General features: G+C 33.3%; 1 protein-coding gene across 7 annotated transcripts in view; it reads right to left on the bottom strand.

Moving 5' to 3' along the window:
• CNBD1 (cyclic nucleotide binding domain containing 1) overlaps window positions 1-20,831 on the bottom strand; it is a 481,111-nt gene that overhangs the window by 76,617 nt on the left and 383,663 nt on the right. For all 7 annotated transcript variants that reach the window (XR_008292521.1, XM_053208140.1, XM_053208138.1 and 4 more), the window contains 2 exons: window positions 12,871-12,980; window positions 11,008-11,158 (listed from right to left, as the gene is read on the bottom strand). Coding sequence is in view for 6 of the 7 variants with exons in the window: in XM_053208140.1 (XP_053064115.1) it covers window positions 11,008-11,158; window positions 12,871-12,980 (261 nt within the window). In the remaining variant the exon portion in view is untranslated. The remainder of the gene's footprint in view (window positions 1-11,007; window positions 11,159-12,870; window positions 12,981-20,831) is intronic.

Genomic DNA, 20,831 nt, shown 5'->3' on the forward strand with positions numbered 1-20,831 from the left:
CCCAACTAGATAATATTTTATTATAAAAAGCTATTAAATTTTGAGTTTATACTCTTGATATTTGACATCTTAATATTAAAATATTAACATTAATTATTAAATTACTTTGATCTTTTAGCTAGTAATTAAATGAACACTCTTGTTTATGTAAGTAATCATAATAAACAAAGAAATTTTGTTCATTTTTCTATATTTCATCCTAATATTTCATGTTATTACTTGGATCCGAATTCTGTGTCTACCCCTTACAAACTGTTGTAATTATGCAAGTGACTTAAGTTATATATACCCTAGTTTCCTCTTCTATAAAACGAGTTTAAAAAACTTAACTAAAAGAATTTTCTCATTTTTGTGTTTGTTCAATTATGTACTGTGTATCTCTTCTCTCATTAGAATATGAACTGATGGGATTAGGGTTCTTTTCAGGTGTCATTCCCTTAGCACCTGAAAGAGTGCCCTGGATAATGTAAGTGCTCAAAATTATTTGTTAACTGACTGGATGATGGATGCATGGATGAATGAATTTGGACATCCTTTACGCAACCCTCATTTGTAAATATGTAAGTTGGCAAAAAATACCTTCCTCATTTCTCCTTGAATTATTCATTGTGACCAGGTGACAAGAAATTCCTCTGCCTGCACAGTTATATGAACTCACCTTTTGAGTTGGATGCTGATCAGACTCTGTATAAGCACGTAGGCAGCATCTCAGTCACCAAAGATTTTGGCAAACAACCGAACTTTATTTTATTGACTTTGCTCCATTTTGATTTTTCAAGCACTTTGACAAGATCATTACCCATTTTTCCACATAAACTTTAAGCCCATTTCTTGACATTGTGTTGCCCAGATAAACTATGGAGTCCTAACTCTTTTTCTCTAATTATACATTCCTGATCCTCCATATAACTTCTCTGATTCACCAACTGAGTACATGCCTTCTCCCCATGCACTTTCTGACACAATTTGCTTTTAATTTCTAAGTAAAAATCCACATTCCCAAAGCACCTTAGTTCTAATCCCTATAAAGATCATTTGTATGAAAATTTGTTAATTTATCTTCAGACATTCTGTTATTTTTAATATCTTTCCATTTTTTCAACTCCAATAAAATACCAACACATAAGCATTGTTTTTAAGACTGAATAAACCTATTGGAAAGATATAGCACAACAGCGAAGCACAACAATAGAACATAAAAGACTCTCAGCAGCCAGTATATAAGTATATATTTTTTAAATATTTACTTATTTTTTGGAGAGAGCAAGAGAACATGCAAGAGGGGTGGAGGGGAAAAAAGAGAGAGAGAAAGAATCCCAAGCAGGCTCTGTGCTGTCAGCAACATCTTATGAACTGTGAGATCAAGACCTGAGCCAAAATCAAGAGTCAGATGCTTAACTGACTGAGCCACCTAGACATCCCTCAGAAGCCAGCATCTGTAATTAAACTATTAAATGTGTACAGAGAAAGTGCAATCCCTGCACCAAGAGATCTATGTATCTCTTACTAGTAGAGATCCAGATAGATCCAAGGTCTTAAAATAGACATAGAATCACGAATGCACTTCCTAGAGGCAGATTAGGAAAGTATTAAGGAAGGGATCCAGTATCACTATTGAATAGACCTTAAAATTTTTAAATCAAATTTAACTTCTAATAAATGGTAACTATAACCAATTTTGTGGGATTTTATATGAGAAAAGGCATTTAAAAAATAAAAGACAAAAATTTTGTCTTGCATGTTATAATGTATTTCATTATTTTCTTTGAGACTTTGAAATGGTTTCTAAGCCAAGATTTCAATCTAATAGCCTTAATTAAGTCACTATAATACAACATCCTAAGAAAAAAGACTGTAGAATACTTACACTGAATATAAAGCCTTACTTATAATGACTTGTCTGCCTTTGGAATAGATGGCCATTGTAAATTCTCTCAGTAGATTTACTGATAACCTTGTCTGCAAATATTTCTGGGTCATTTTCTATTAGGTATTGGTGGATCTGATATAGTCTAATGAGGCTTATTTTGATTTTTGATTTGTCTAACTTTTTTCTTTCTCTTCAAAATGTACTAAATTCGACTTAACTTCTTTCTGTGTTAACTGCCACCACACAGTATATTCTATAGCATTTGATATGTTCTGGAAATATATAAGTATCTTATAAGATGTTTTTAAAAGATTTTATCAGTGAATTTTAAAAGTATATTAATTTTTTAAAAGAACTGAGTTAATGTTTCTGCTATCTCTTGCCTATGTGATATTTTTATGACATTATCCAAAAATAATTTTAAAATTTATTCTAAAAGTTAGCCTATACCTTCTTTATGCACACATATATTCTTATTCCTAATTGTGTCTTGAAACTCTTTTTCAGTAGATTTCTAGATGTTAAGAATAAAAGAATAATCATGAAAAGGATATTCATTTAATGTCTTAATTTGGAAATTTTTACTTTTCTAAGAACTCCTCAGAAAATTTTGCATTTTTGCCAGTTGTATGACTCAAGGTAGCACTTGCTAGTTGCTATAACAAACAAACCAAAATTGTGGTTGCTTAATTCAACAAATGTTTATTTGACACTTGCATGAAGTCTAATACAGATGTTCCTGGCTGTGCTATTCTTCTAGGAAGTTCCATCCAAGAAACGGATCCCAGAGTCCATGGTTCCCACCATCATGTGATTCTGCTATCTTGGAGCACTTCACTTTCAGACAGCGAGTGAGATCATGGGAGATTGTATCTTTCATGGCCAGGCTAAAATAATTTCCCTTTATTCTATTAGTCACAGCCAGTTGCATGGTTCCAACCTAACTGCAAGAGAGGCTGGGGAACTTAACCTTCCTTTGTGCTCAGGAAGAGAAAAGGGAGATTGCTAAACTTCTAGTCAGTCCCGCCATACAGGTATGCCAGTCTAGAACATGGTAGAGGAAAATAATATCAAAAGTGGGAACAAAAGTCCTCAATTATAGTTTCTTTTACTAAAATTATTGTTATTAAAATCTTGGTTCAAAAAAAATCCTGGTTCAAAGATCAAATTTTAAAATGCAATATTTTTATCATTTGTGCATTGCTCTATAAATAGAAGTGATTTTATCAAGTTACATACATGATACAAGTAGTCAATATTTATCCATCAGTTAAGATGCAATATCATAAATTCTTTAGAAAAACACTATGCCACAATACAAGACAGATGAAGTGCAGAGGAAATAATTCATTTTAATTATCACATTTCAGTGGGTATATAACATACTAGATATAACTGCCATGTGCCTGTTGATGGGATACAATATTGTCTACATTCTGATTGTCTTTTCCATGAATTGTTTTATAAGGGATCAGGATTTTTTCAGTGATTAGATTTGCCAAATAATATCAATAACCAAAAGAACATAAAATATATACTATGAAAGTGTGGTTAGAATGATCAGAAGCTGTAATATTGAATTAGTTAGATGCAAACTATTGTAGACTGTAACAATTAAGTAAGCATTTGCAATATAAATATTAAAAGTTATCAAAAAATGTAATGTAAGTTTATATAATTACATAGGTATATACATAGATTTGGAGTCTGCAGATATATTGAGGCATAGAATTTACAGAGAAACTTGATGTGATGTTTTATGTGAACTAATTCTAAAAACACGTTTAAGAAATACTGGGTTCTCATCAATCTTTGGAGTGAATTTCATATTTGATTAATTTGTATTGTCTGTTAAGCCAGCAAGGCACTCTGCATGGCATGGTAATTTCCTATTTGCCAAAAATTTATAATATTTTCCTTTTATTTAAAAATCACAAATTTGAAGTATACAAAACATTTTCTAAGTAAATATAACACATTAACTTTAACTTTGCAAGACCTGTCACTCAAATTCCCTGCTGAAAGTAAATTCAAGATTAAGGTTTCATATAGTTGCAAGATTAAAGAATCAAAACCTATGAAGGTTAAGGACTAAAATTGAACTAATTATTGTTATCAAAATGCTTCATGTCCAGGCAAGCAAGAGATGCATCATTAACTCTGCTTTTGATAAATGCCTTTAAACCAAAATTCTACCTGGCTGAATGTCAGATTTTGTTATTTATAGTCAGGGTCAACTATATTTCAATATCACCTATATGGATAGTGGATTGACCTAAACCCATTGAGCTGATACTTTTATAATTCAGGGTCAGTAGAAGTGTTACTGGTCATTAATCATCATTAGAAAAGTCTAGTTTCCAATAACACTTGATTTTTTTCTTGAGAAAAAAATACCAGCCAATAGCTAAACCCATTAGTCAAAAGAAGTAAATTCTGTCTTTATTTATTATTGAAAGATGTTATCCATCTACTTCTAAATCACATACTTGACAGTTACATATTTTTAAAATTTATAACATATGTACTAAAAAAGAATCTGTAATAAGGTAAATATATAGTCATAACTAAAAATTGATTAAAGTAGCAGAAATGAAAATTAGGGAGGGAAGGAAAGAAATACTAGTGTGAGTTTACTAGGTAAAAGAAGTTACCACAATTAATTAGTTACCAATTTCTGGGAATCTAAGAAAAGTGGAAAATATCATTGATTACATTGTTTACAAAAACGAAGCATGCCATCTCACACATAAAGAAAACTTGTTCTGGAAATCTAAAAAAATATATATGTGAACTGATTAAACATATCGTTAAGAATTTTGCTGTAATTCACTCATGTGTGGAATTTAAGAAACAAAACAAATGAGCAAAGGGAGAAAAGAAAGAGGCAAACCAAGAAACAGACTCTTAACTATAGAGAACAAACTGATGGTTAGCAGAATGGAGGTGTGTGTGGGGGGGGGATAGGTTAAATAGGGACAAAGGAGGGCACTTGTGATGAGCACCTGGTGTTGTACGGAAGTGTTGAATCACTATATTGTACACCTGAAAGTAATATTACACTGTATACTAACTAACTGGAATTTAAATAAAAACTTAAAAATTTTTGCCATATAAAAGTTTAGGTATTTTATTTTATTTTTAAACATTTTTTTTTTTTTTTTGAGAGAGAGAGGGGGCATAAGTGAGCGAGGGGCAGAGCTAGAGAGAAACAGAGAGAGAGAAGTGGATCTCATCCGAAGCGGGGCATGCTTGTGTTCAGCCAAAGTGGGGCTTGTGCTCACCCAATGGGGGAGTCGAGCTCACCCTCTGCGGGACTCTAACTCATGAACCATGAGATCATAACCTGAGCTGAAGTCAGATGCTTAACACCCACGCACCCTAAAAGCCTAGGACTTTTAATGAGATAGATTATTGATATGTATGAGTATCAGAGAATGAAGTAGACCATTTATTTGTGGACACAATAGTATCACTTAACAAAGAACTATTTTTATTTAATTTTCAGTGCCATCCATGTTTATTAAATCATAGATTCTTTTCTCCCTAACATGATCTTCCAAAAAAACCCATCTTGGAGGCAATGTCAATAGTAACTACTAACCATAAAACTAACTCAGACTTTATGGAGATATTTGGAAATCAATAGGTTTGTGAAAAAATATTAAAAAGTATTGACTATCCATAAAGAATCTAGGTGCTATGGGATAGAAAAAATAACAATGGCATGTTCCTTGACCTAAAGAAATTTATAATCCAATTAGCAGGATAAGAAATAAATAAAGACTGAACTGGAAATTGTATACTACTAGTCCTAAAAAGGAATATAATACAATACAATAAAAGATTTATATTCAGTAAGGCATTTATTGTGTATTTTAAATGACTGTCAATGTGTCAAAGGGTCACCATGACCTAAAGTCATCAGTTACAACTTTACAGAGGAGGAGGCCTCTGTTTTGTTGTCACTTACTGAGCATCTATTGTGAATGTTGTCTTTTGAACTCATACTTTATTAGGAAAAGCAGATGTGTATATATACAATAAAATGCTGTAGTATATGTAGCAAGAAGCATGTTTATAAGGAGAAATTTCCTGGAAACAGGTAAATTCTAATACTTGGAATTTAGAAGGATAAATAATGGTTTTCCAGCTTAAAAAAATAATGGTTTTCTAGCTGGTAAAGGAGATAAAACTCATTTCAGAGAAATGCAATAGAATAGACAAAGGGCTTAGAAGCATAAAACAACATACCTTTTTACAGAAATTATACTTAGCTCAATATTGATGAGCAGTTAAGTAATAAGAATAAAGAGATAAGTGGCCTGGCAGAGCCCATATTGCAATGGATCTTAAGCCCTCTTAAGAACTTTCAACTTTCTATAGAGTTCAGAGCTTCTAAATCAGTGTTTAACAAAAGGCTTAAGGTCAGTGAGACATGGATGATCTCCTCAGTCCTGGTGCAGCTAAAAGGGATTGAGATGCAGGGAGTCTGATAAATCATAACTTAGATTGAGAGCAATGTATTTTCCTCTATTTGCCCTAAATTTCTTTAAAATATCACAATTTTTATGTGCTCCACGATGAAGATATTAAGAAGAACTGTTATAGATGATGGGAGTCAATGAAAGGCTTTAAGTAGGGGAAAGACTAACAGATTTGCATTGTAGCAATTTAATTAGGGACTGTATGAATAATGGATTAGAAATAACAAAGCTAGAGACAGGGAGACTACTTAAGTGGCTACTGGAAAATCTAGGTAGAAGATAATTAAATTATGAACTAAGATATGGCAAGAAAATTTAAGGGGTAATTAGGAGGAAGAATTGATAGGATTTGGTAGTATTACAACATTTCTCAACTCCAAGAGTGTACATGTCATATGTAGAATGCAATGAAATGGTTTGTTCCAATGTTCAAGATCCCCAGTGGCTGTGGGGATTTCTGCAGAGTATTAGAGGAAATATTTATTGTTGACTTCTTCAGGAGGCAGGATTATGAAAAATTTAACATTTGCGGCCTCTTTCTGCCATGTCAATCATTCCTAGCCTGGAACAAAGAGAGACACTGAATTCTAACATTTCTCCTCCACCTCCCCTTGGGATCCAGTTTGTCTACCAAGAAGGGTGTTTCTTCCTGCTTCTCCATAATTTCTACTGGGAAACCCTGCCCTATCATCTGTGTGAGAAGATATCTGGTTGTCGAGCACTGCTAATGACTCTAGGTAATCCAGGTGAATTTTGGTGTTTAGGATTAGGACTCTAGTCTGCAGATACGAGAACTACATTCTCCAGTTTCTATCAGCAATAAAGCTGCTATTTTGATCTCCCTTCTACTCTATTCTTTTGTGTTGTTCTCATTTGCTTTAGAATTCAGGCAAATAAAAGGAATGCTACCTATTGGGATCTTTTATTTTTTTTTAATTTTTTTAATGTTTATCTTTATTTTTGAGACACAGAGAGACAGAGCATGAGTGGGATATAGACAGAGAGAGAGGGAGACACAGAATCTGAAGCAGGCTCCAGGCTCTGAGCTATCAGCACACAGCCCGACACAGGGCTCGAACTTGTCAACTGAGAGATCATGACCTGAGCTGAAGTCGGATGCTCAACCAACTGAGCCACCTAGGCGCGCCTGGGCTCTTTTAAATTTCAATATGGTTTTGAGGACAAAGGAAAATGGAACTCAATCAATCAAAATAAGACACATTATTAGTTTCATGATATTTTCATGGGATAAACTAATTCATTAAGAAACAACTACTTTTAAATATCTGCAAGATATTCAAAATATGTGGCTGGTTTTATCATTAACAAAACAGTTCTTCAATATATTTATAACATGCTTAATGGAATAAAATGATATACTGTGAGACAATTATATGAAATATAATATTTTCACTCAAAGCTTTGTCCATGAAAACCCAAAATAAAACAAAATTTTATTCAAATTAATTTTCATATTTGTTTTAACAACATTCATAATGAGCAAAAAAAAAGATTCGTAAGAGAAAAAAATACTTTTAAGTGTCATACCTTATTTTTAACTTGGAAATGTATTTTTATATCAAAATTTTATCATACAGCAAAAACAAAAAACAAAGGAAAAGGAAGCATATTTACTCTGGCAAATTGTGCAAAGGTTTTGGCTCTTCTGATTAACATTGTTATCAAGGAGACACCTGGTTATAACTTGCCTCAGCAAGAAGGAGAAATACTGATGGACTGGGAAATAGATATTTTTGATAGAATGTATTCATAGCTCCTGAAAGATCTAAAAAGACCTATCTACAGTAAATAAAAAACTAGTTTCCCAGGCTTTTGATTAAGAGAATCATTATCAGAGATAAAGGTCTTTGGACATTCTTTCCCTTTAAAAACAAACTTTCAGAGAGTTTGTAGCAATGTCATCTTGAAATTGAAATTTTCCTTTTGGGAAAGACAATTTAAATCTATTGCTATCCTCTATTTTTTCAGTCATGAATAGTTGAATGAGATATAATTAAAAACAGTGTTAATTCATTTTTTATATGAAAAGCAATTCTTTTTCATTACAAAAGTAGTATACTTGTTTTGATGGTAGGATAAGAATTTCTGATATCAGTAAAATTAAAATAGTTGGTATTCATAATTTTAATCTAAATGACTTGAGGTATAAGTTCTGAATCTGGACAAAATATATTACCTTCATAAAAATAATCTGATAAACTATATTCCCAGTGGCATTATATAAAAAGAGCATATTTATATTTGCTTAAACTTAATAATATTTGTTTTCATTTTTATTTAGGTGTTCAAGGTAATGTCTGAGAAGCATGTACATAAACTGCAAAACAAATTATTTCCTATCTTCCAAAAGTCAACAACCTAAATGAACAAAGAAATCACTCTTCAAGTATTTTTAAATATTTCAAAACTAATTATTGCATGGCTTCTTTTATGATTATATACAGATAGTTATATATATAATTCTCCAGATAAAGTATTTAACATTTATGTAATCTCTCATGTTTCTTAAATTCTGTTCTACCTATCCCCAGGTAGGTATGGTGAATGCATTGTTCCCTTTAGGTATTTACTAAATATCGTTGATAAACTGGATCATTTAAACAATGTTGGCCCTTTAATATGATTTATGTGGGAACAAATAGAGAGGGTGACTTGTATACTTGAGAAAAGATATGAACTCTAATTTGGTTTTCCAGTAATACATTTACAATTCTAAAAAGAAATAGTATGTTTAACAATATTTGATATTATTAGAAAGCATAGGCAGTGTAATCTACATATGACTGAGGATTCTGTCAGAGCACATTGGTTTTATTTACTTTTTAATGGACCACCTCAAATATAAACAATTATTCCTAAATACAATGTAATACACCAAATAATAACAATACCATCCTGATTACAAGCTGACATATTCTGGGTTTTGCTCATGTTTATTATTCTACTTTAATGCTTCCATTTCTCATCAACGTGATATTTTTTAAAGCACATTTTACTTTCTCTTAAATTCTTCCATACGCTATATTACAGAGATGGATTCATATATCAGATGATAAGGAGTGAAACAGATGGAAAAAGAATGAAGTAATATGAAAATGCAAAAATAGGGGTGCCTGGGTGTCTCAGTCCACTAAGTGTCCCACTTCAGCTCAGGTCATGATCTCAGGTTTCATGAGTTTGAGCCCTTCAGATTCTGTGTCTCCCTCTCTCTGTGCCCCTACCCCACTAGCACTCTGTCTCTCTAAAATCCATGTAAACGTGGACCCACACCATTCAAACCTGTGTTGCTAAAAGGCCAACTGTAAAATATTTTATTTTCTTATAAGTCATGACAAAACAAGCAAAATATAGTCCTTAAGAACATTTCTGTCTAGGAAATGTTTAATTAGGCACACAACATGTCAGCAGTTTTATAACATCAGTCCTAAATGAACAAAACATAAAAGGGAATTTTAAGTATGGACAGCACACATAAAAAATGCAACTAAAGCTTATACTAAGCCATCTATTTTAATTTTAGATTGCCAGGCAGCAAAGAAGATTCTAATACATGCTTGAAAGCAGTAATTTCATGTGTGAAATGTTGATTTACATAAATGAGTCCACAGTGTATTTGCCTTGCACCAGTTAACATTATTAGTATAGGAAAAGAAAAACCTAGCCTATAACAAGTGAGAATATTGTAATTTTAATTGGTGGTTAGTATTTATTTTTAAGTGATATTTACCTTGAGGAGGGTTTCTATTTGAATGTCACAGAAACAAAGAAAATTAGTCAATGCTATTTCAAATTTATAACTTTTAGGAACAGATATATGGGTTTGAAGTTAAGCAAAATTGCAGTTAAGCAAGTAGAGAGTAAATATTCCCTAAAAAACATTTAAAAAAAACCTTGAAATTCAAGACAAAGGGATTCAGTCAATCATACATGGATAATCATGAAAGTGTTTCTAATTGACAATGTTTATTTAAAGCAAATTTCTCACCCATGTTAATTTCTATGATTTTTTTCCTTTTTTATCTTTTATCTGATGTTTGATATTCTTAGTTTTATTATACAAAAATTTGTACCTTTCTTTAATATCTTATTATGTCACTACTTATTAACACCTATTCATTTATCCTTCATAGTCAAGTGCATATACTACTTGAGTATAATGTTTGAAGGACCAAATACAGGTGGCTGCATGAATATTAAAAGATTATTCTTTTAATATTTTCAGAATGCTAGAATTTCAGATAAAGGTTCAAACACCACAAGTCATGATCTTCATATACACTTGATCTAGGTTGTACACTGGAAGACAGTATACCTTGACCTGAACCAGAAACATAGAAGCAATATTTGTAGAGATGACAAACCAAAAGATACTTCATAAAGGAAAGGAATGTTGCCATTAATGGTAATTTGGGAATTAGCAGAAAAAACTGTTAATACATTCTAAAAGTGGCACAATCAAATCAGACAGACTATGAGGTGTTAAAGGAGGCTATTTACAGGTATACTGCTTATGTAAATAAAATATATACACACATACTTACTTGAGTGTCCTAATATTTCTGTGAAATATATCCATGATTGTCAAAAACTCATCAAATAAAATGGTATAAAAGACATGTATGTACTTACCAAATAGGTCCTTATCTTCAATGATTGCCATCTCAACCTCTTTTCCAGTAACTATTGTGCATGTGAAAGGAACTTGAAGAAGAACACTAATCTCACCAAAGGATTCCTTCTCATTAAGTTTGCCCATACAAACAAGTTTTTGATTTTTTTTCTGTAAAAGATATAGGTAATAGATGTTCAATGAAACCAATTTCACACAGTGATAAATACTGTTATCATCAGAAATTCACTGTTCATAAAACACTTTGGTATATGGTATTTAAAATGCAATTTCATTCAAATCAGAGAAAACAGTTATTTACGCATGTAGTTAAACTATATAGAACAGTAGTTAATTGATAGACAACTTCACCATATCTAAGGTAATTGAAAGTACTGTCACTTAGTGATCTATGAATTAATTTTTTAAGTTTGTTTTTAGAAAGAGAGCACAAGTTGGGGGATAAAGGCAAAGGGAGAGAGAAAGAGAGTTTATTTGATATAGGGGTGGATCTCACAAACCTGGGATCATGAACCCAACCAAAATCAAGAGTTGGAAGCTCAACCAACTGAGCCACTCAGGTGCGCCTAATTTTTTAATCCACCAAGATGTCTAGGAAACATTGAGCCCATTCCCTTTTTCAAGGTCCTAGGATAGCATTTTGTAAATAGAGCTTAGCTTTGAATGTTTTGTGAACTACCATTTGTTAGCTCAGCCCCAGCTGCATGGGTGGACTAACAGAGAATAAAAAAATAAGCACAGATGCCAGGACCAGAATTGATAGAATTAATAGCTGAGATGGAATTCCATGCAGACTTTCTTATTTAAATAAGAAAGAAACATGGAAAGAGAGTTTGATCCAGGGAATTAGCAATTTAGGCCCAAATTAGAAACAGTGGAAGAGGGCCTACAGGTTTTCAGTATGCATATCTCTGGAGAAAAAGTTGAAAGTCCAAATTATCTTTTCAGAGAGACCTCAACACCATGGAAACAGGGATGAGTTGATGAGTAGCAAGTTTAAAAAAAAAAAAGAATGTAGCTCTCAGAGTATGACATGACAGGGACTCAGAAGAGGTGAAAGACTTTAGTAAGTATCCTGGGGTAAAAGCAATTTCTCACTTGAAGAACTGCCATTTATATAAATGGCAAATCCTCACACTAAATATAACTAATATAGCAAAATTCAACTAAGTTTACATATTAAATTGAACTCCATTGAAGACTACCTGACCAACCAAAAAAAAGATTAGTTCTAACTTTTATCACTCTGCATTAGTGTTTTGCTTGTTCTAGAACTTCATAAAACTGGAATTATGCAGCCTGCAGTCTTTTGGGTTTGATGTTTTTGCCCAACCTAATGCTTTGAGATTCATCCATATTCTTGTATGCATCATTAGCTTTCTTTATTGAGGTGTAGCATTCCATTGTATGAATATATCACAATGTTTCTATCCATTCAACTGTTAGTGGACATTTAGATTACTTACAGTTTTCGGCTTATGAAGACTTTGTGAGTCTTTTTGTAGATGTATATTTTTATTTCTCTTGAGTAAATATCTAGAGTGGAATTTCTGGGTCATTTGTTAAGTGTATTTTAGCCAATCTGATATGCTTGAAGTGATACCTTGTTGTGGTTTTAATTTACATTTTTCTGAGGAATAAATATGTTAAGCATCTCTTAATGTGCTTCTAGTCATTCCTATGTCTTATAACTCAATTTACAACTTATCTTACATTCCTTTATCTTACAATTCAGTAAAAGAAACAATAAAAAATAGTAAAAAAATTGAACAGAAATTCCACAAGACAAACTAACAACAACTATGCAATAATTAGGTTGTATTAAATTATCATTAAAGAGAATAAATAAGTTTAAAACTTACCACTTTTTTTGGTTGTAGTTTCATAAGTCCTACAATATTTCTATAAATATTACAATATCCAGAATTAATATAAGCCACAAAAGAAATTATCTTCCCACTTTCCACTATCACTGAAAATAAAAGAGACAATTCATTATTTTACACTCTTCTCTATAAAAAATTATTTTAGATATGACAATAAAAGATGACATTTAATTCAGTAACTATTAGTGGAAAATTTCTTAATGGATGGCAGTTTATAGGTAGTACTCAGAAAATGACAAATTTACATCTTTTACTTCTATCTGTAACCTAATACATAAGTAAATATTGACAAAACTTTGGCAGTAAAGGCAACAGTATGCTAGTAAACTATCAGGTGGAGGAGACGAAAGTGTGGGACAAGTCCCAACTTTTAGCATTTACTGATTGTTATTGTGTTAATATTCCTACCATAGCTAATTTTAAATCGCTAGTGGCTTAACAACCAGCTCACAAAATCCTTGAATATTTAACTATTGCCTCCCTGGAGCCTATGCCTTGATCCACGCCAGGCATTCTACTAAATATAGCAGTGTTTAAAAGCAGTGGCTTTGAGGCCATAATGGTTTGGTTTAAAACTCTACTCTGCCACTTCTTTTCTTTTTTTTTTTTTTTTTTTTTTTTTTTTTAGTGTTTGTTTATTTTTTGAGAGAGACAGAAACAGAGCGTGAGCGGGGGAGAAACAGAAAGAGACAGAGGCACAAAGTCCGAAGCAGCCTCCAGGCTCTGAGCTGTCATGATAGCACAGAGCCAGATGCGGGGCTCAAACTCACAGATCCTGAGATTATGACCTGAGCCCAAGTTGGACGCTGAACCAACTGAGCCACCCAGGTGCCCTTGCCACTTCTTAAGCGACCTTAGATAAATTATAGAACTTCTCTAAGCTTTAAGCTTTTCATCTTTAAGATAGAAAAATTGGGAGTTGCTGTTCTATACTCGACACATGGTAATTAAGTGTATATAAAGTACTTAACCCTAAGTTTTGGCATATAGTATTGCATAACAAATCATTTAATTCTTATTATCATCACTATTTTCTCAAATTTGTGAAGCCACCCTAAGGCCAAGATATACTTGAAGGTGAACTGGATAATACCTTTGCAAATATCAATGGGTTATAAAGCAATATAAATTAAAAGACATCTGACCTAAGTAACGTTAAGTTATCAATAAAATGTAATTTAAATAATAAAATAGACGGGATTTATATGTATTAAAGTTACTATTTCAAATTGACTTTCAGATTTGTTGATTTTAAAACATATCAACATTTTTTCTGAAAATCCCAAACAAAAGTGATAACATAAATATAAAGATATATGTGTATCTTTCTTGTGATTTTATAAAGTAGACAATTAAAAAGTATTTTCAATTACTCAAAAGCATTCATTTCATAGTGTAAATGAGTATATATCAGCACAAGGAAAAATATTGGTGTTATTGAAAACTAGCTAGAGAATAGCATAGCTCTTTTAAAAATTATGGCTAAAAAAGAACAAGGTGACAATTGGTAAACATAATTTACCATAAGCAAAAAAAAGAATGCCAGTTTACAATGGAAAATACTTTACTATAAATTAACTAGCGTTTCAATTATTTTGCTGACATGTTTATGAGAATATGTTATCTCCCTTTACTCATATAATATTCAGAGCTCAAAATTTATAATTAAAAAATTAAAAGGTTATTCTACTGTCACCAATCATTTATTTTGCTTAAATAAAAATTTATGGTAACACTTCTGCTGTCTTATACTGTGTTTCTTACAGCCAAACATTGATATCATAAATTTATCTTAAGATATAAAAGTAAAGTATGTTTGTAGAATTATTTGTAAATTGCATAGACAAGAAGAAATTTTCTCATAGATTCTATTCTGAAAAGCAAAGAGTACTTTCTACCAAAAGGCTATATGATAATAGAGGAAAGGTTATATGATACTAGAGCCTACCACATAACTGTTTTCCTTCTTTTAGTCAATCAGTAGGACATAAAGGGAGGCATGGAGGGCGCCTGGGTGGCTAAGGTTGGCCAAAGGCGCCTGGGTGGCCTTGGTTAAGCATCTGACTTTGGCTCAGGAATGGAATCGTGGCCACAGAGAGCACTATGGAATCCATTTAGGACTGACTTATTTTGTCTTGAGTACAGTTGTCATTTTCCAAAGTAATTTTACCACCCTGTTCAGTTACATCTTTGGATTGTAAATGGATCAAGGAATTCAGTATTGCAAATCGAGGGATTAATGACCCTGTTACTATGTTTGTTTGTTTTTTTCATTTTCTTTGTGTTGACTTTTTAAAAACATATGAAAAATCTAGCTTGTTTTATTGGCTTTTGGTAAGGTACTGTTTTTTTTTTTTTTTTACTATCTTGTCCAGTACTTGAAAGAAGGAACTATTTATAATTCCCACTGTATATTTATAGTAAGAACATATTGTATTCTAAAAATATTTTAAATTAAAAGTTCTTAACCATCCTCAGTTTATATAAAACAAAATGACACTAAAATTAAAATAAAATTTTTGAGAGAGAGAAAGAGAGAGAGAGACAGGCATTAGCAGGGGAGGGGCAAAGAGAGAGGAAGACACAGAATCTGAAGCAGGCTCCAGGCTCTGAGCTGTCAGCACAGAGCCTGATGCAGTGGTTCAGACTCTTCAACCTTGACATCATGACCTGAGCTGAGGTTGGACGCTTAACCAACTGAGCCACTCAGGCACCCCCAAAACGACACCAAAAATTTTAATCTAGAAAAAATATCTGGAGCCTGTTTATATTCTATTTCTCCCTCTCTCTCGGCCCCTTCACCCCCTCTCTGTCTGTCTCTCACTGTCAAAAATACATAAACCTAAAAAGAAAAGAAAATTTAAGAAAATAAAAATAAAGGGAGGCATGGAGCCTCCTGGCAATTGTTATAAGAAAAGGATAAAGTTAAACAGACACTAAAGAAGCCCATTATTTTAAACTTCCAGAGCTGCACTACTGCAAATCTTTTCTTGAAAGTCAAGCCCTGTATAGATCATAGAGAAGCATATATAGTATCAAAGAAGATAAAGACCATGGAAATTGTTCATCGTTGAAAGCAAGGCAACAATGGAAAAGCTGAACCACTACAGCAAAATCTATGAGGCAGTCTCATTCCATAGAGGGGGATATTTGCTACCTGCGTAATGTGTATGGTCTTTATAATAATCATAGCAAATGTTTATCTTAATGAAGACAATCTACAAAAACCATTTTCATCTAGGTAAGAGTCTGAATTTAATAACATTACAAAAATTTGTATCACCACTTAAGTAAGAAATTTTAAATACAACTATTTTGACTAGAAAAAGAATCATGCAAATTACCTGTAAAGACTTAACTATCCCTCCCCACCCCCATTATGTTTCCTAATTTTATTTATTTGGCCTTGGATCCTGCTTCCCATTACAAAGAACTTATGTCAGTGAGGTCAAGATTAATGTTCTTATCTCTATACCCTTTCCTCTTGGGTTACATAGAAAATGACAAACAACATAGAAATATCCAGGGGCACCTGGGTGGCTCAGTCGGTTAAGTGTCTGACTTTGGCTCAGGTCATGATCTCATGATTCTGAGTTTGAGCCCCACGTTGGGCTCTGTGCTGACAGCTCAGAGCCTGGAGCCTGCTTTGGATTCTGTGTCTCCCTCTCTCTCTGTCCTTCCCCCACTCACACTGTCTCTCTCTCTGTCTCCCAAAAAAGGAATAAATGTTAAAAAATTTTAAAAAAAGAAAAAAGAAATATCCAAAGGATTATAACACAATATTAAGTGAAAAGATCTAGTCATGAATTACATAGATGAAATTTTATTATTATATAAAGGTTATATTCATTGATGTTCAGGAATTAAAGTTGATTTCTATTTAAAAATTATATTTTGAAGCTCCTCATCAAAAACTCAGGCACATATTTTAAAACTGGAAATCACTAGACCATTATGAAAAATCAAATTTGATATTACTTAAGGTAAATGAGATAGAAAAAAAAGCAGAAGGATTCACAGAAACTAAGTATTAGGCATTGTTCTTTTTATTTCTGTTGTTTATTACATGCTAGGGACTAGTTATAAGTCCAATAAAACTATTTTTTTCCAATTGTCACATCAGAAGTCATGAGAAGAATAATTCCTTCCTGGCTATTGGTATTTTTTTCTGAACAGCATTTCATTTCAAAACTAACACTGTTCTGTGCAGTTATAGTTCATTGATCTCTCTCCTTATTTTATTATTTTTCAAATTTTGTTTGGGCTTGCTTTCTTTTTCCTAAACCTTTGGTGACAAATGCCTAGATCATCCACTTTTCTTTTTTCTTGATTTCTGATGTATTCAACATCACACATTTTTTTTATCTACTGATTTAACTATGTTTCACATATTTTAAAGTAAAGTGATTTTGTTATTATATGGTTGACAGTTTTTCTTAATAGCCTTTAATCAGTGGGGTACAATAAGATATAACTTTCCAAACAATTAGGACTGTACTTTTGCTGTCCTTTTAAAAACAATTCTAAGGTTTGTTTACCTTGCCCTTGACTCATGTGAACACTATGTATAATGTATTTTTGTAAATATTTCTTATGTCTTATATGCGGCAGGGGACGCAGCTCTTGGATATGGAATTTTACATATATCTAATGGCGTGAATTCTTTATTTGTAACGTTCAGTTTCTAACTGTCCCTAATTTTAATCTATTCGGTCTACCAGTTCCTGAGAAGACTGTATATAAACAGTTAACTTCAATGATTATGGCACTTGTTTCTTGCTATAAACATATCAGTTATTTATTTATATACTTTGAGGCTTTTTGATGTATTCATGTTCCTAAAGGTCACACTTCTCACTCTCATTCTTACTAATATATTATGCCTTATTTACCACAATATTTTCATTGAATTCTATCTCATATGTTAAGATTTTTCCATCAGCTTAGCACACATAGTTTAAAATAAATTTTTCATGTCATTTAAATTATTCTGTGGTATGATTTCCTTTTTAAATTACTTCTTCTTTTATACTTTCAATATTTTCTAGTGAACTTTCCACTTCATTATGTGTAGATAAACATTATTTTTAAGACCCCCATGGTGTAGAGGTACCATAATTTAGAGAAATGCAATAATTTTTTTCTAAATTTAAGCTTTTAAATGGTTCCAAGTTTTGCTAGTTAAAAATATGCTACGATAAATTTCCTTTATGAACATTTACAGGTAGGTGAAAAATTTTCTATAAATTAAAATTTTTAGCTAACAAACACATGAAAAGATGCTCAACATCAGTCATCATCAGGGAGATATAAATTAAAACCACAATGAGATATCACCTCACATCAGTCATACTGGCTAAAATTAACGACACAGGAAACAACAAGTGTTGGTGAGGATGTGGAGAAAGGGGAACCCTCTCACACTGCTGGTAGGAATGCAAACTGTTGTAGCCACTCTGGAAAACAATATGGAGGTTCCTTAAAAAGTTAAAAATAGAACTACCCTACAACCCAGCAATTGTGCTAATCAGTATTTATTTACCCAAATTATACAAAAATATGGATTCAGGGGTGCCTGGTTGGCTCAGTCAGTTGAGCATCCAACTTTGGCTCAGGTCATTATCTCTCGGTTTGTGAGTTCAAGCCCCGTGTCGGCCTCTGTGCTGACAGCTCAGAGCCTGGAGCCTGCTTCAGATTCTGTGCCCCCCTCTGTCTCCACCCCACTCCTGCTTGTGCTCTGTCTCTGTCTTTCAAAAATGAATATGCATTAAAAAATTTCAAAAATATGGATTCAAAGGGGCACATGCACCCTTATGTTTATAGCAGCCTTATCAACAATAGCCAAATTATAGGAAAAGCCCAAATGTCCATCTACTGATGAATGGATAAGGAAGTTATCTATATGATAGACTACTACCCAGCCATAAAAAAGAATGAAATCTTGCCATGTGCAATGTTGTGGATGGAGCTAGAGCGTGTTATGCTAAGTGAAATGTCAGCCAGAGAGATTAAAAATACCATATGATTTCACTCATACATGGAGTTTAAGAAACAAAACAGATGAACATTGGAAGGGAAAAAAGAAGGAGAGGCAGAGAGGAGCCAAGATGACAGAACAGCATGGAAGTTTTTTTGTGGGTCTTGCGTCCATGAAATACAGCCAGACCAACACTAAACCATCTTACAAACCTAGAAAACTGAATGGAGGATTAACACAATAATCTGCACAAACTGAACCACAGAATTCAGCAGGTACATGGCATGGGGAGTTGAACTTGGGGAGAGAGAAGCCGGTGGTGGACAAGGAGCTGCTTTTACAGGCAGAGAGAAGATGGAGACTGGGGGGTGGGGGGAGAATATGGAAAAAGCACCCCTCCCCAAAGATAGCTGGAGAGAAAGTGAAAAATTGGAAACAGCCACAGGGACTAAACTAAAAAGGGAGAAAGGAGAAAGGAGACGGTTTAAATTCTATTAAGACTGTAAACAAGGGGAGAGCAAATGCTGCAACTCTGCAGCTCCATACCTGGTGGTGCTCTGGTGGGAAGGGTGAATCCCCAGGAACAGAGTGGGGTCCGGGAGGTTATCAGGCCACACGGGGAAAAGCAGTTCCACTGCTGGAAGGACATTTGGTAGAGGCTGTTGAAGCCACCTGGTCCCAGCAGACTCCAGAAAACGGCCACATTTGCTGGTACTGGGACAAGGTGGCAAGGTACAGGGTGAAGCCTGGTGCCAGATGTGTGTTGTGATTTTCCATAATCCCTGAAAAGCTGCTGCTACACTGTCTTGCAAACTTTTTCTGGGGTGGCTGGCACCTGGCCACAGTCTTAGGGCAGCAGCAGGGTCCTGCAAGTGTTCCTGGGTACAGCTGGCATTTGGCCATTGCTTGCTGAGACCCTCTGCAGAGGGGCGGAATGGGTCAAAGCCGCAGTCTTTTAGAAGTAAGGGGCCGGGGAAAACAGCCGCATCCGAGGCAAAACTCAGGAGAGAGGTAGTGCCTGGGGCTTGGTCACAGACAGTAAAGAAGCAGGGAGGACACGAAAGCTGAAGACAGAAGACGGGTGCGCGATTGCTGATCAGGGAGAACAGAGTTACGATACTAGAGACTGGGTAGCTGTGTGATGCCATTTTCACCACACCCATGCATGCACATATGCACCTATGGGCACCCCAACAATCCACCCCAGTAGGCTACCAGTGCCATCTAGTGGAGAACGGAGCCATTACACTGAGCCTTGCCCAACTGGGCCAACCTTGCTCTTCAAGAACACAAGTCTCACCGCCTACTTTGTTTATGGACTATAAAGCGCTTCACAGTCTGACTTCTACAGGAAAACAGGATAGTTTCAGTACTATTTCAATCTGTAAGTAGGTCCATCTATTCAATTTTATTTCTTTCTTTTTCTCTTTTACACTACTTTTCTTTTTTGTGAATACAGAAAGAGAAAAAACTCATTTTTTACTTTCAATTTTTATAAAAAATATTTTTCTTTAATTTTTTTACTGTATTTTTTACTTTTGTGAAAATTTTTCAAATTCTATCTTACTTCCATCATTTTATTTTAGTCTACTTCAGTGTATTCACCTTTTCATATTTTCAAACGATTTCCTTTTCTCTTTGTTTGTTTTCTTTTTTCTCTTTTTCGTTTCTTTTATTTTTCTTGAATGCAGAAAGAGAAAAACTTAACTTTTACTTTCAATTTCTATTAAAAATATTTTTCTCTATTTTTTTACTATATTTTTTGCTTTTATGTAAATTTTTTCAAATTTTATTTTACTTCCATCATTTTATTTTAGTCTACTACAGTGTATTCACTTTTTCAAATTTTCAAATGATTTCTTTTTTTTCTTTTCTCTTTTTTCATTTCTTTTCTTTTTCTTGAATACAGAAAGAGAAAAATTCATTTTTATTTTTAATTTTTATTACAAATATGTTTCCT

This window comes from Acinonyx jubatus, chromosome F2 (assembly GCF_027475565.1).
Source record: "Acinonyx jubatus isolate Ajub_Pintada_27869175 chromosome F2, VMU_Ajub_asm_v1.0, whole genome shotgun sequence".
Lineage (NCBI taxonomy): Eukaryota > Metazoa > Chordata > Mammalia > Carnivora > Felidae > Acinonyx > Acinonyx jubatus.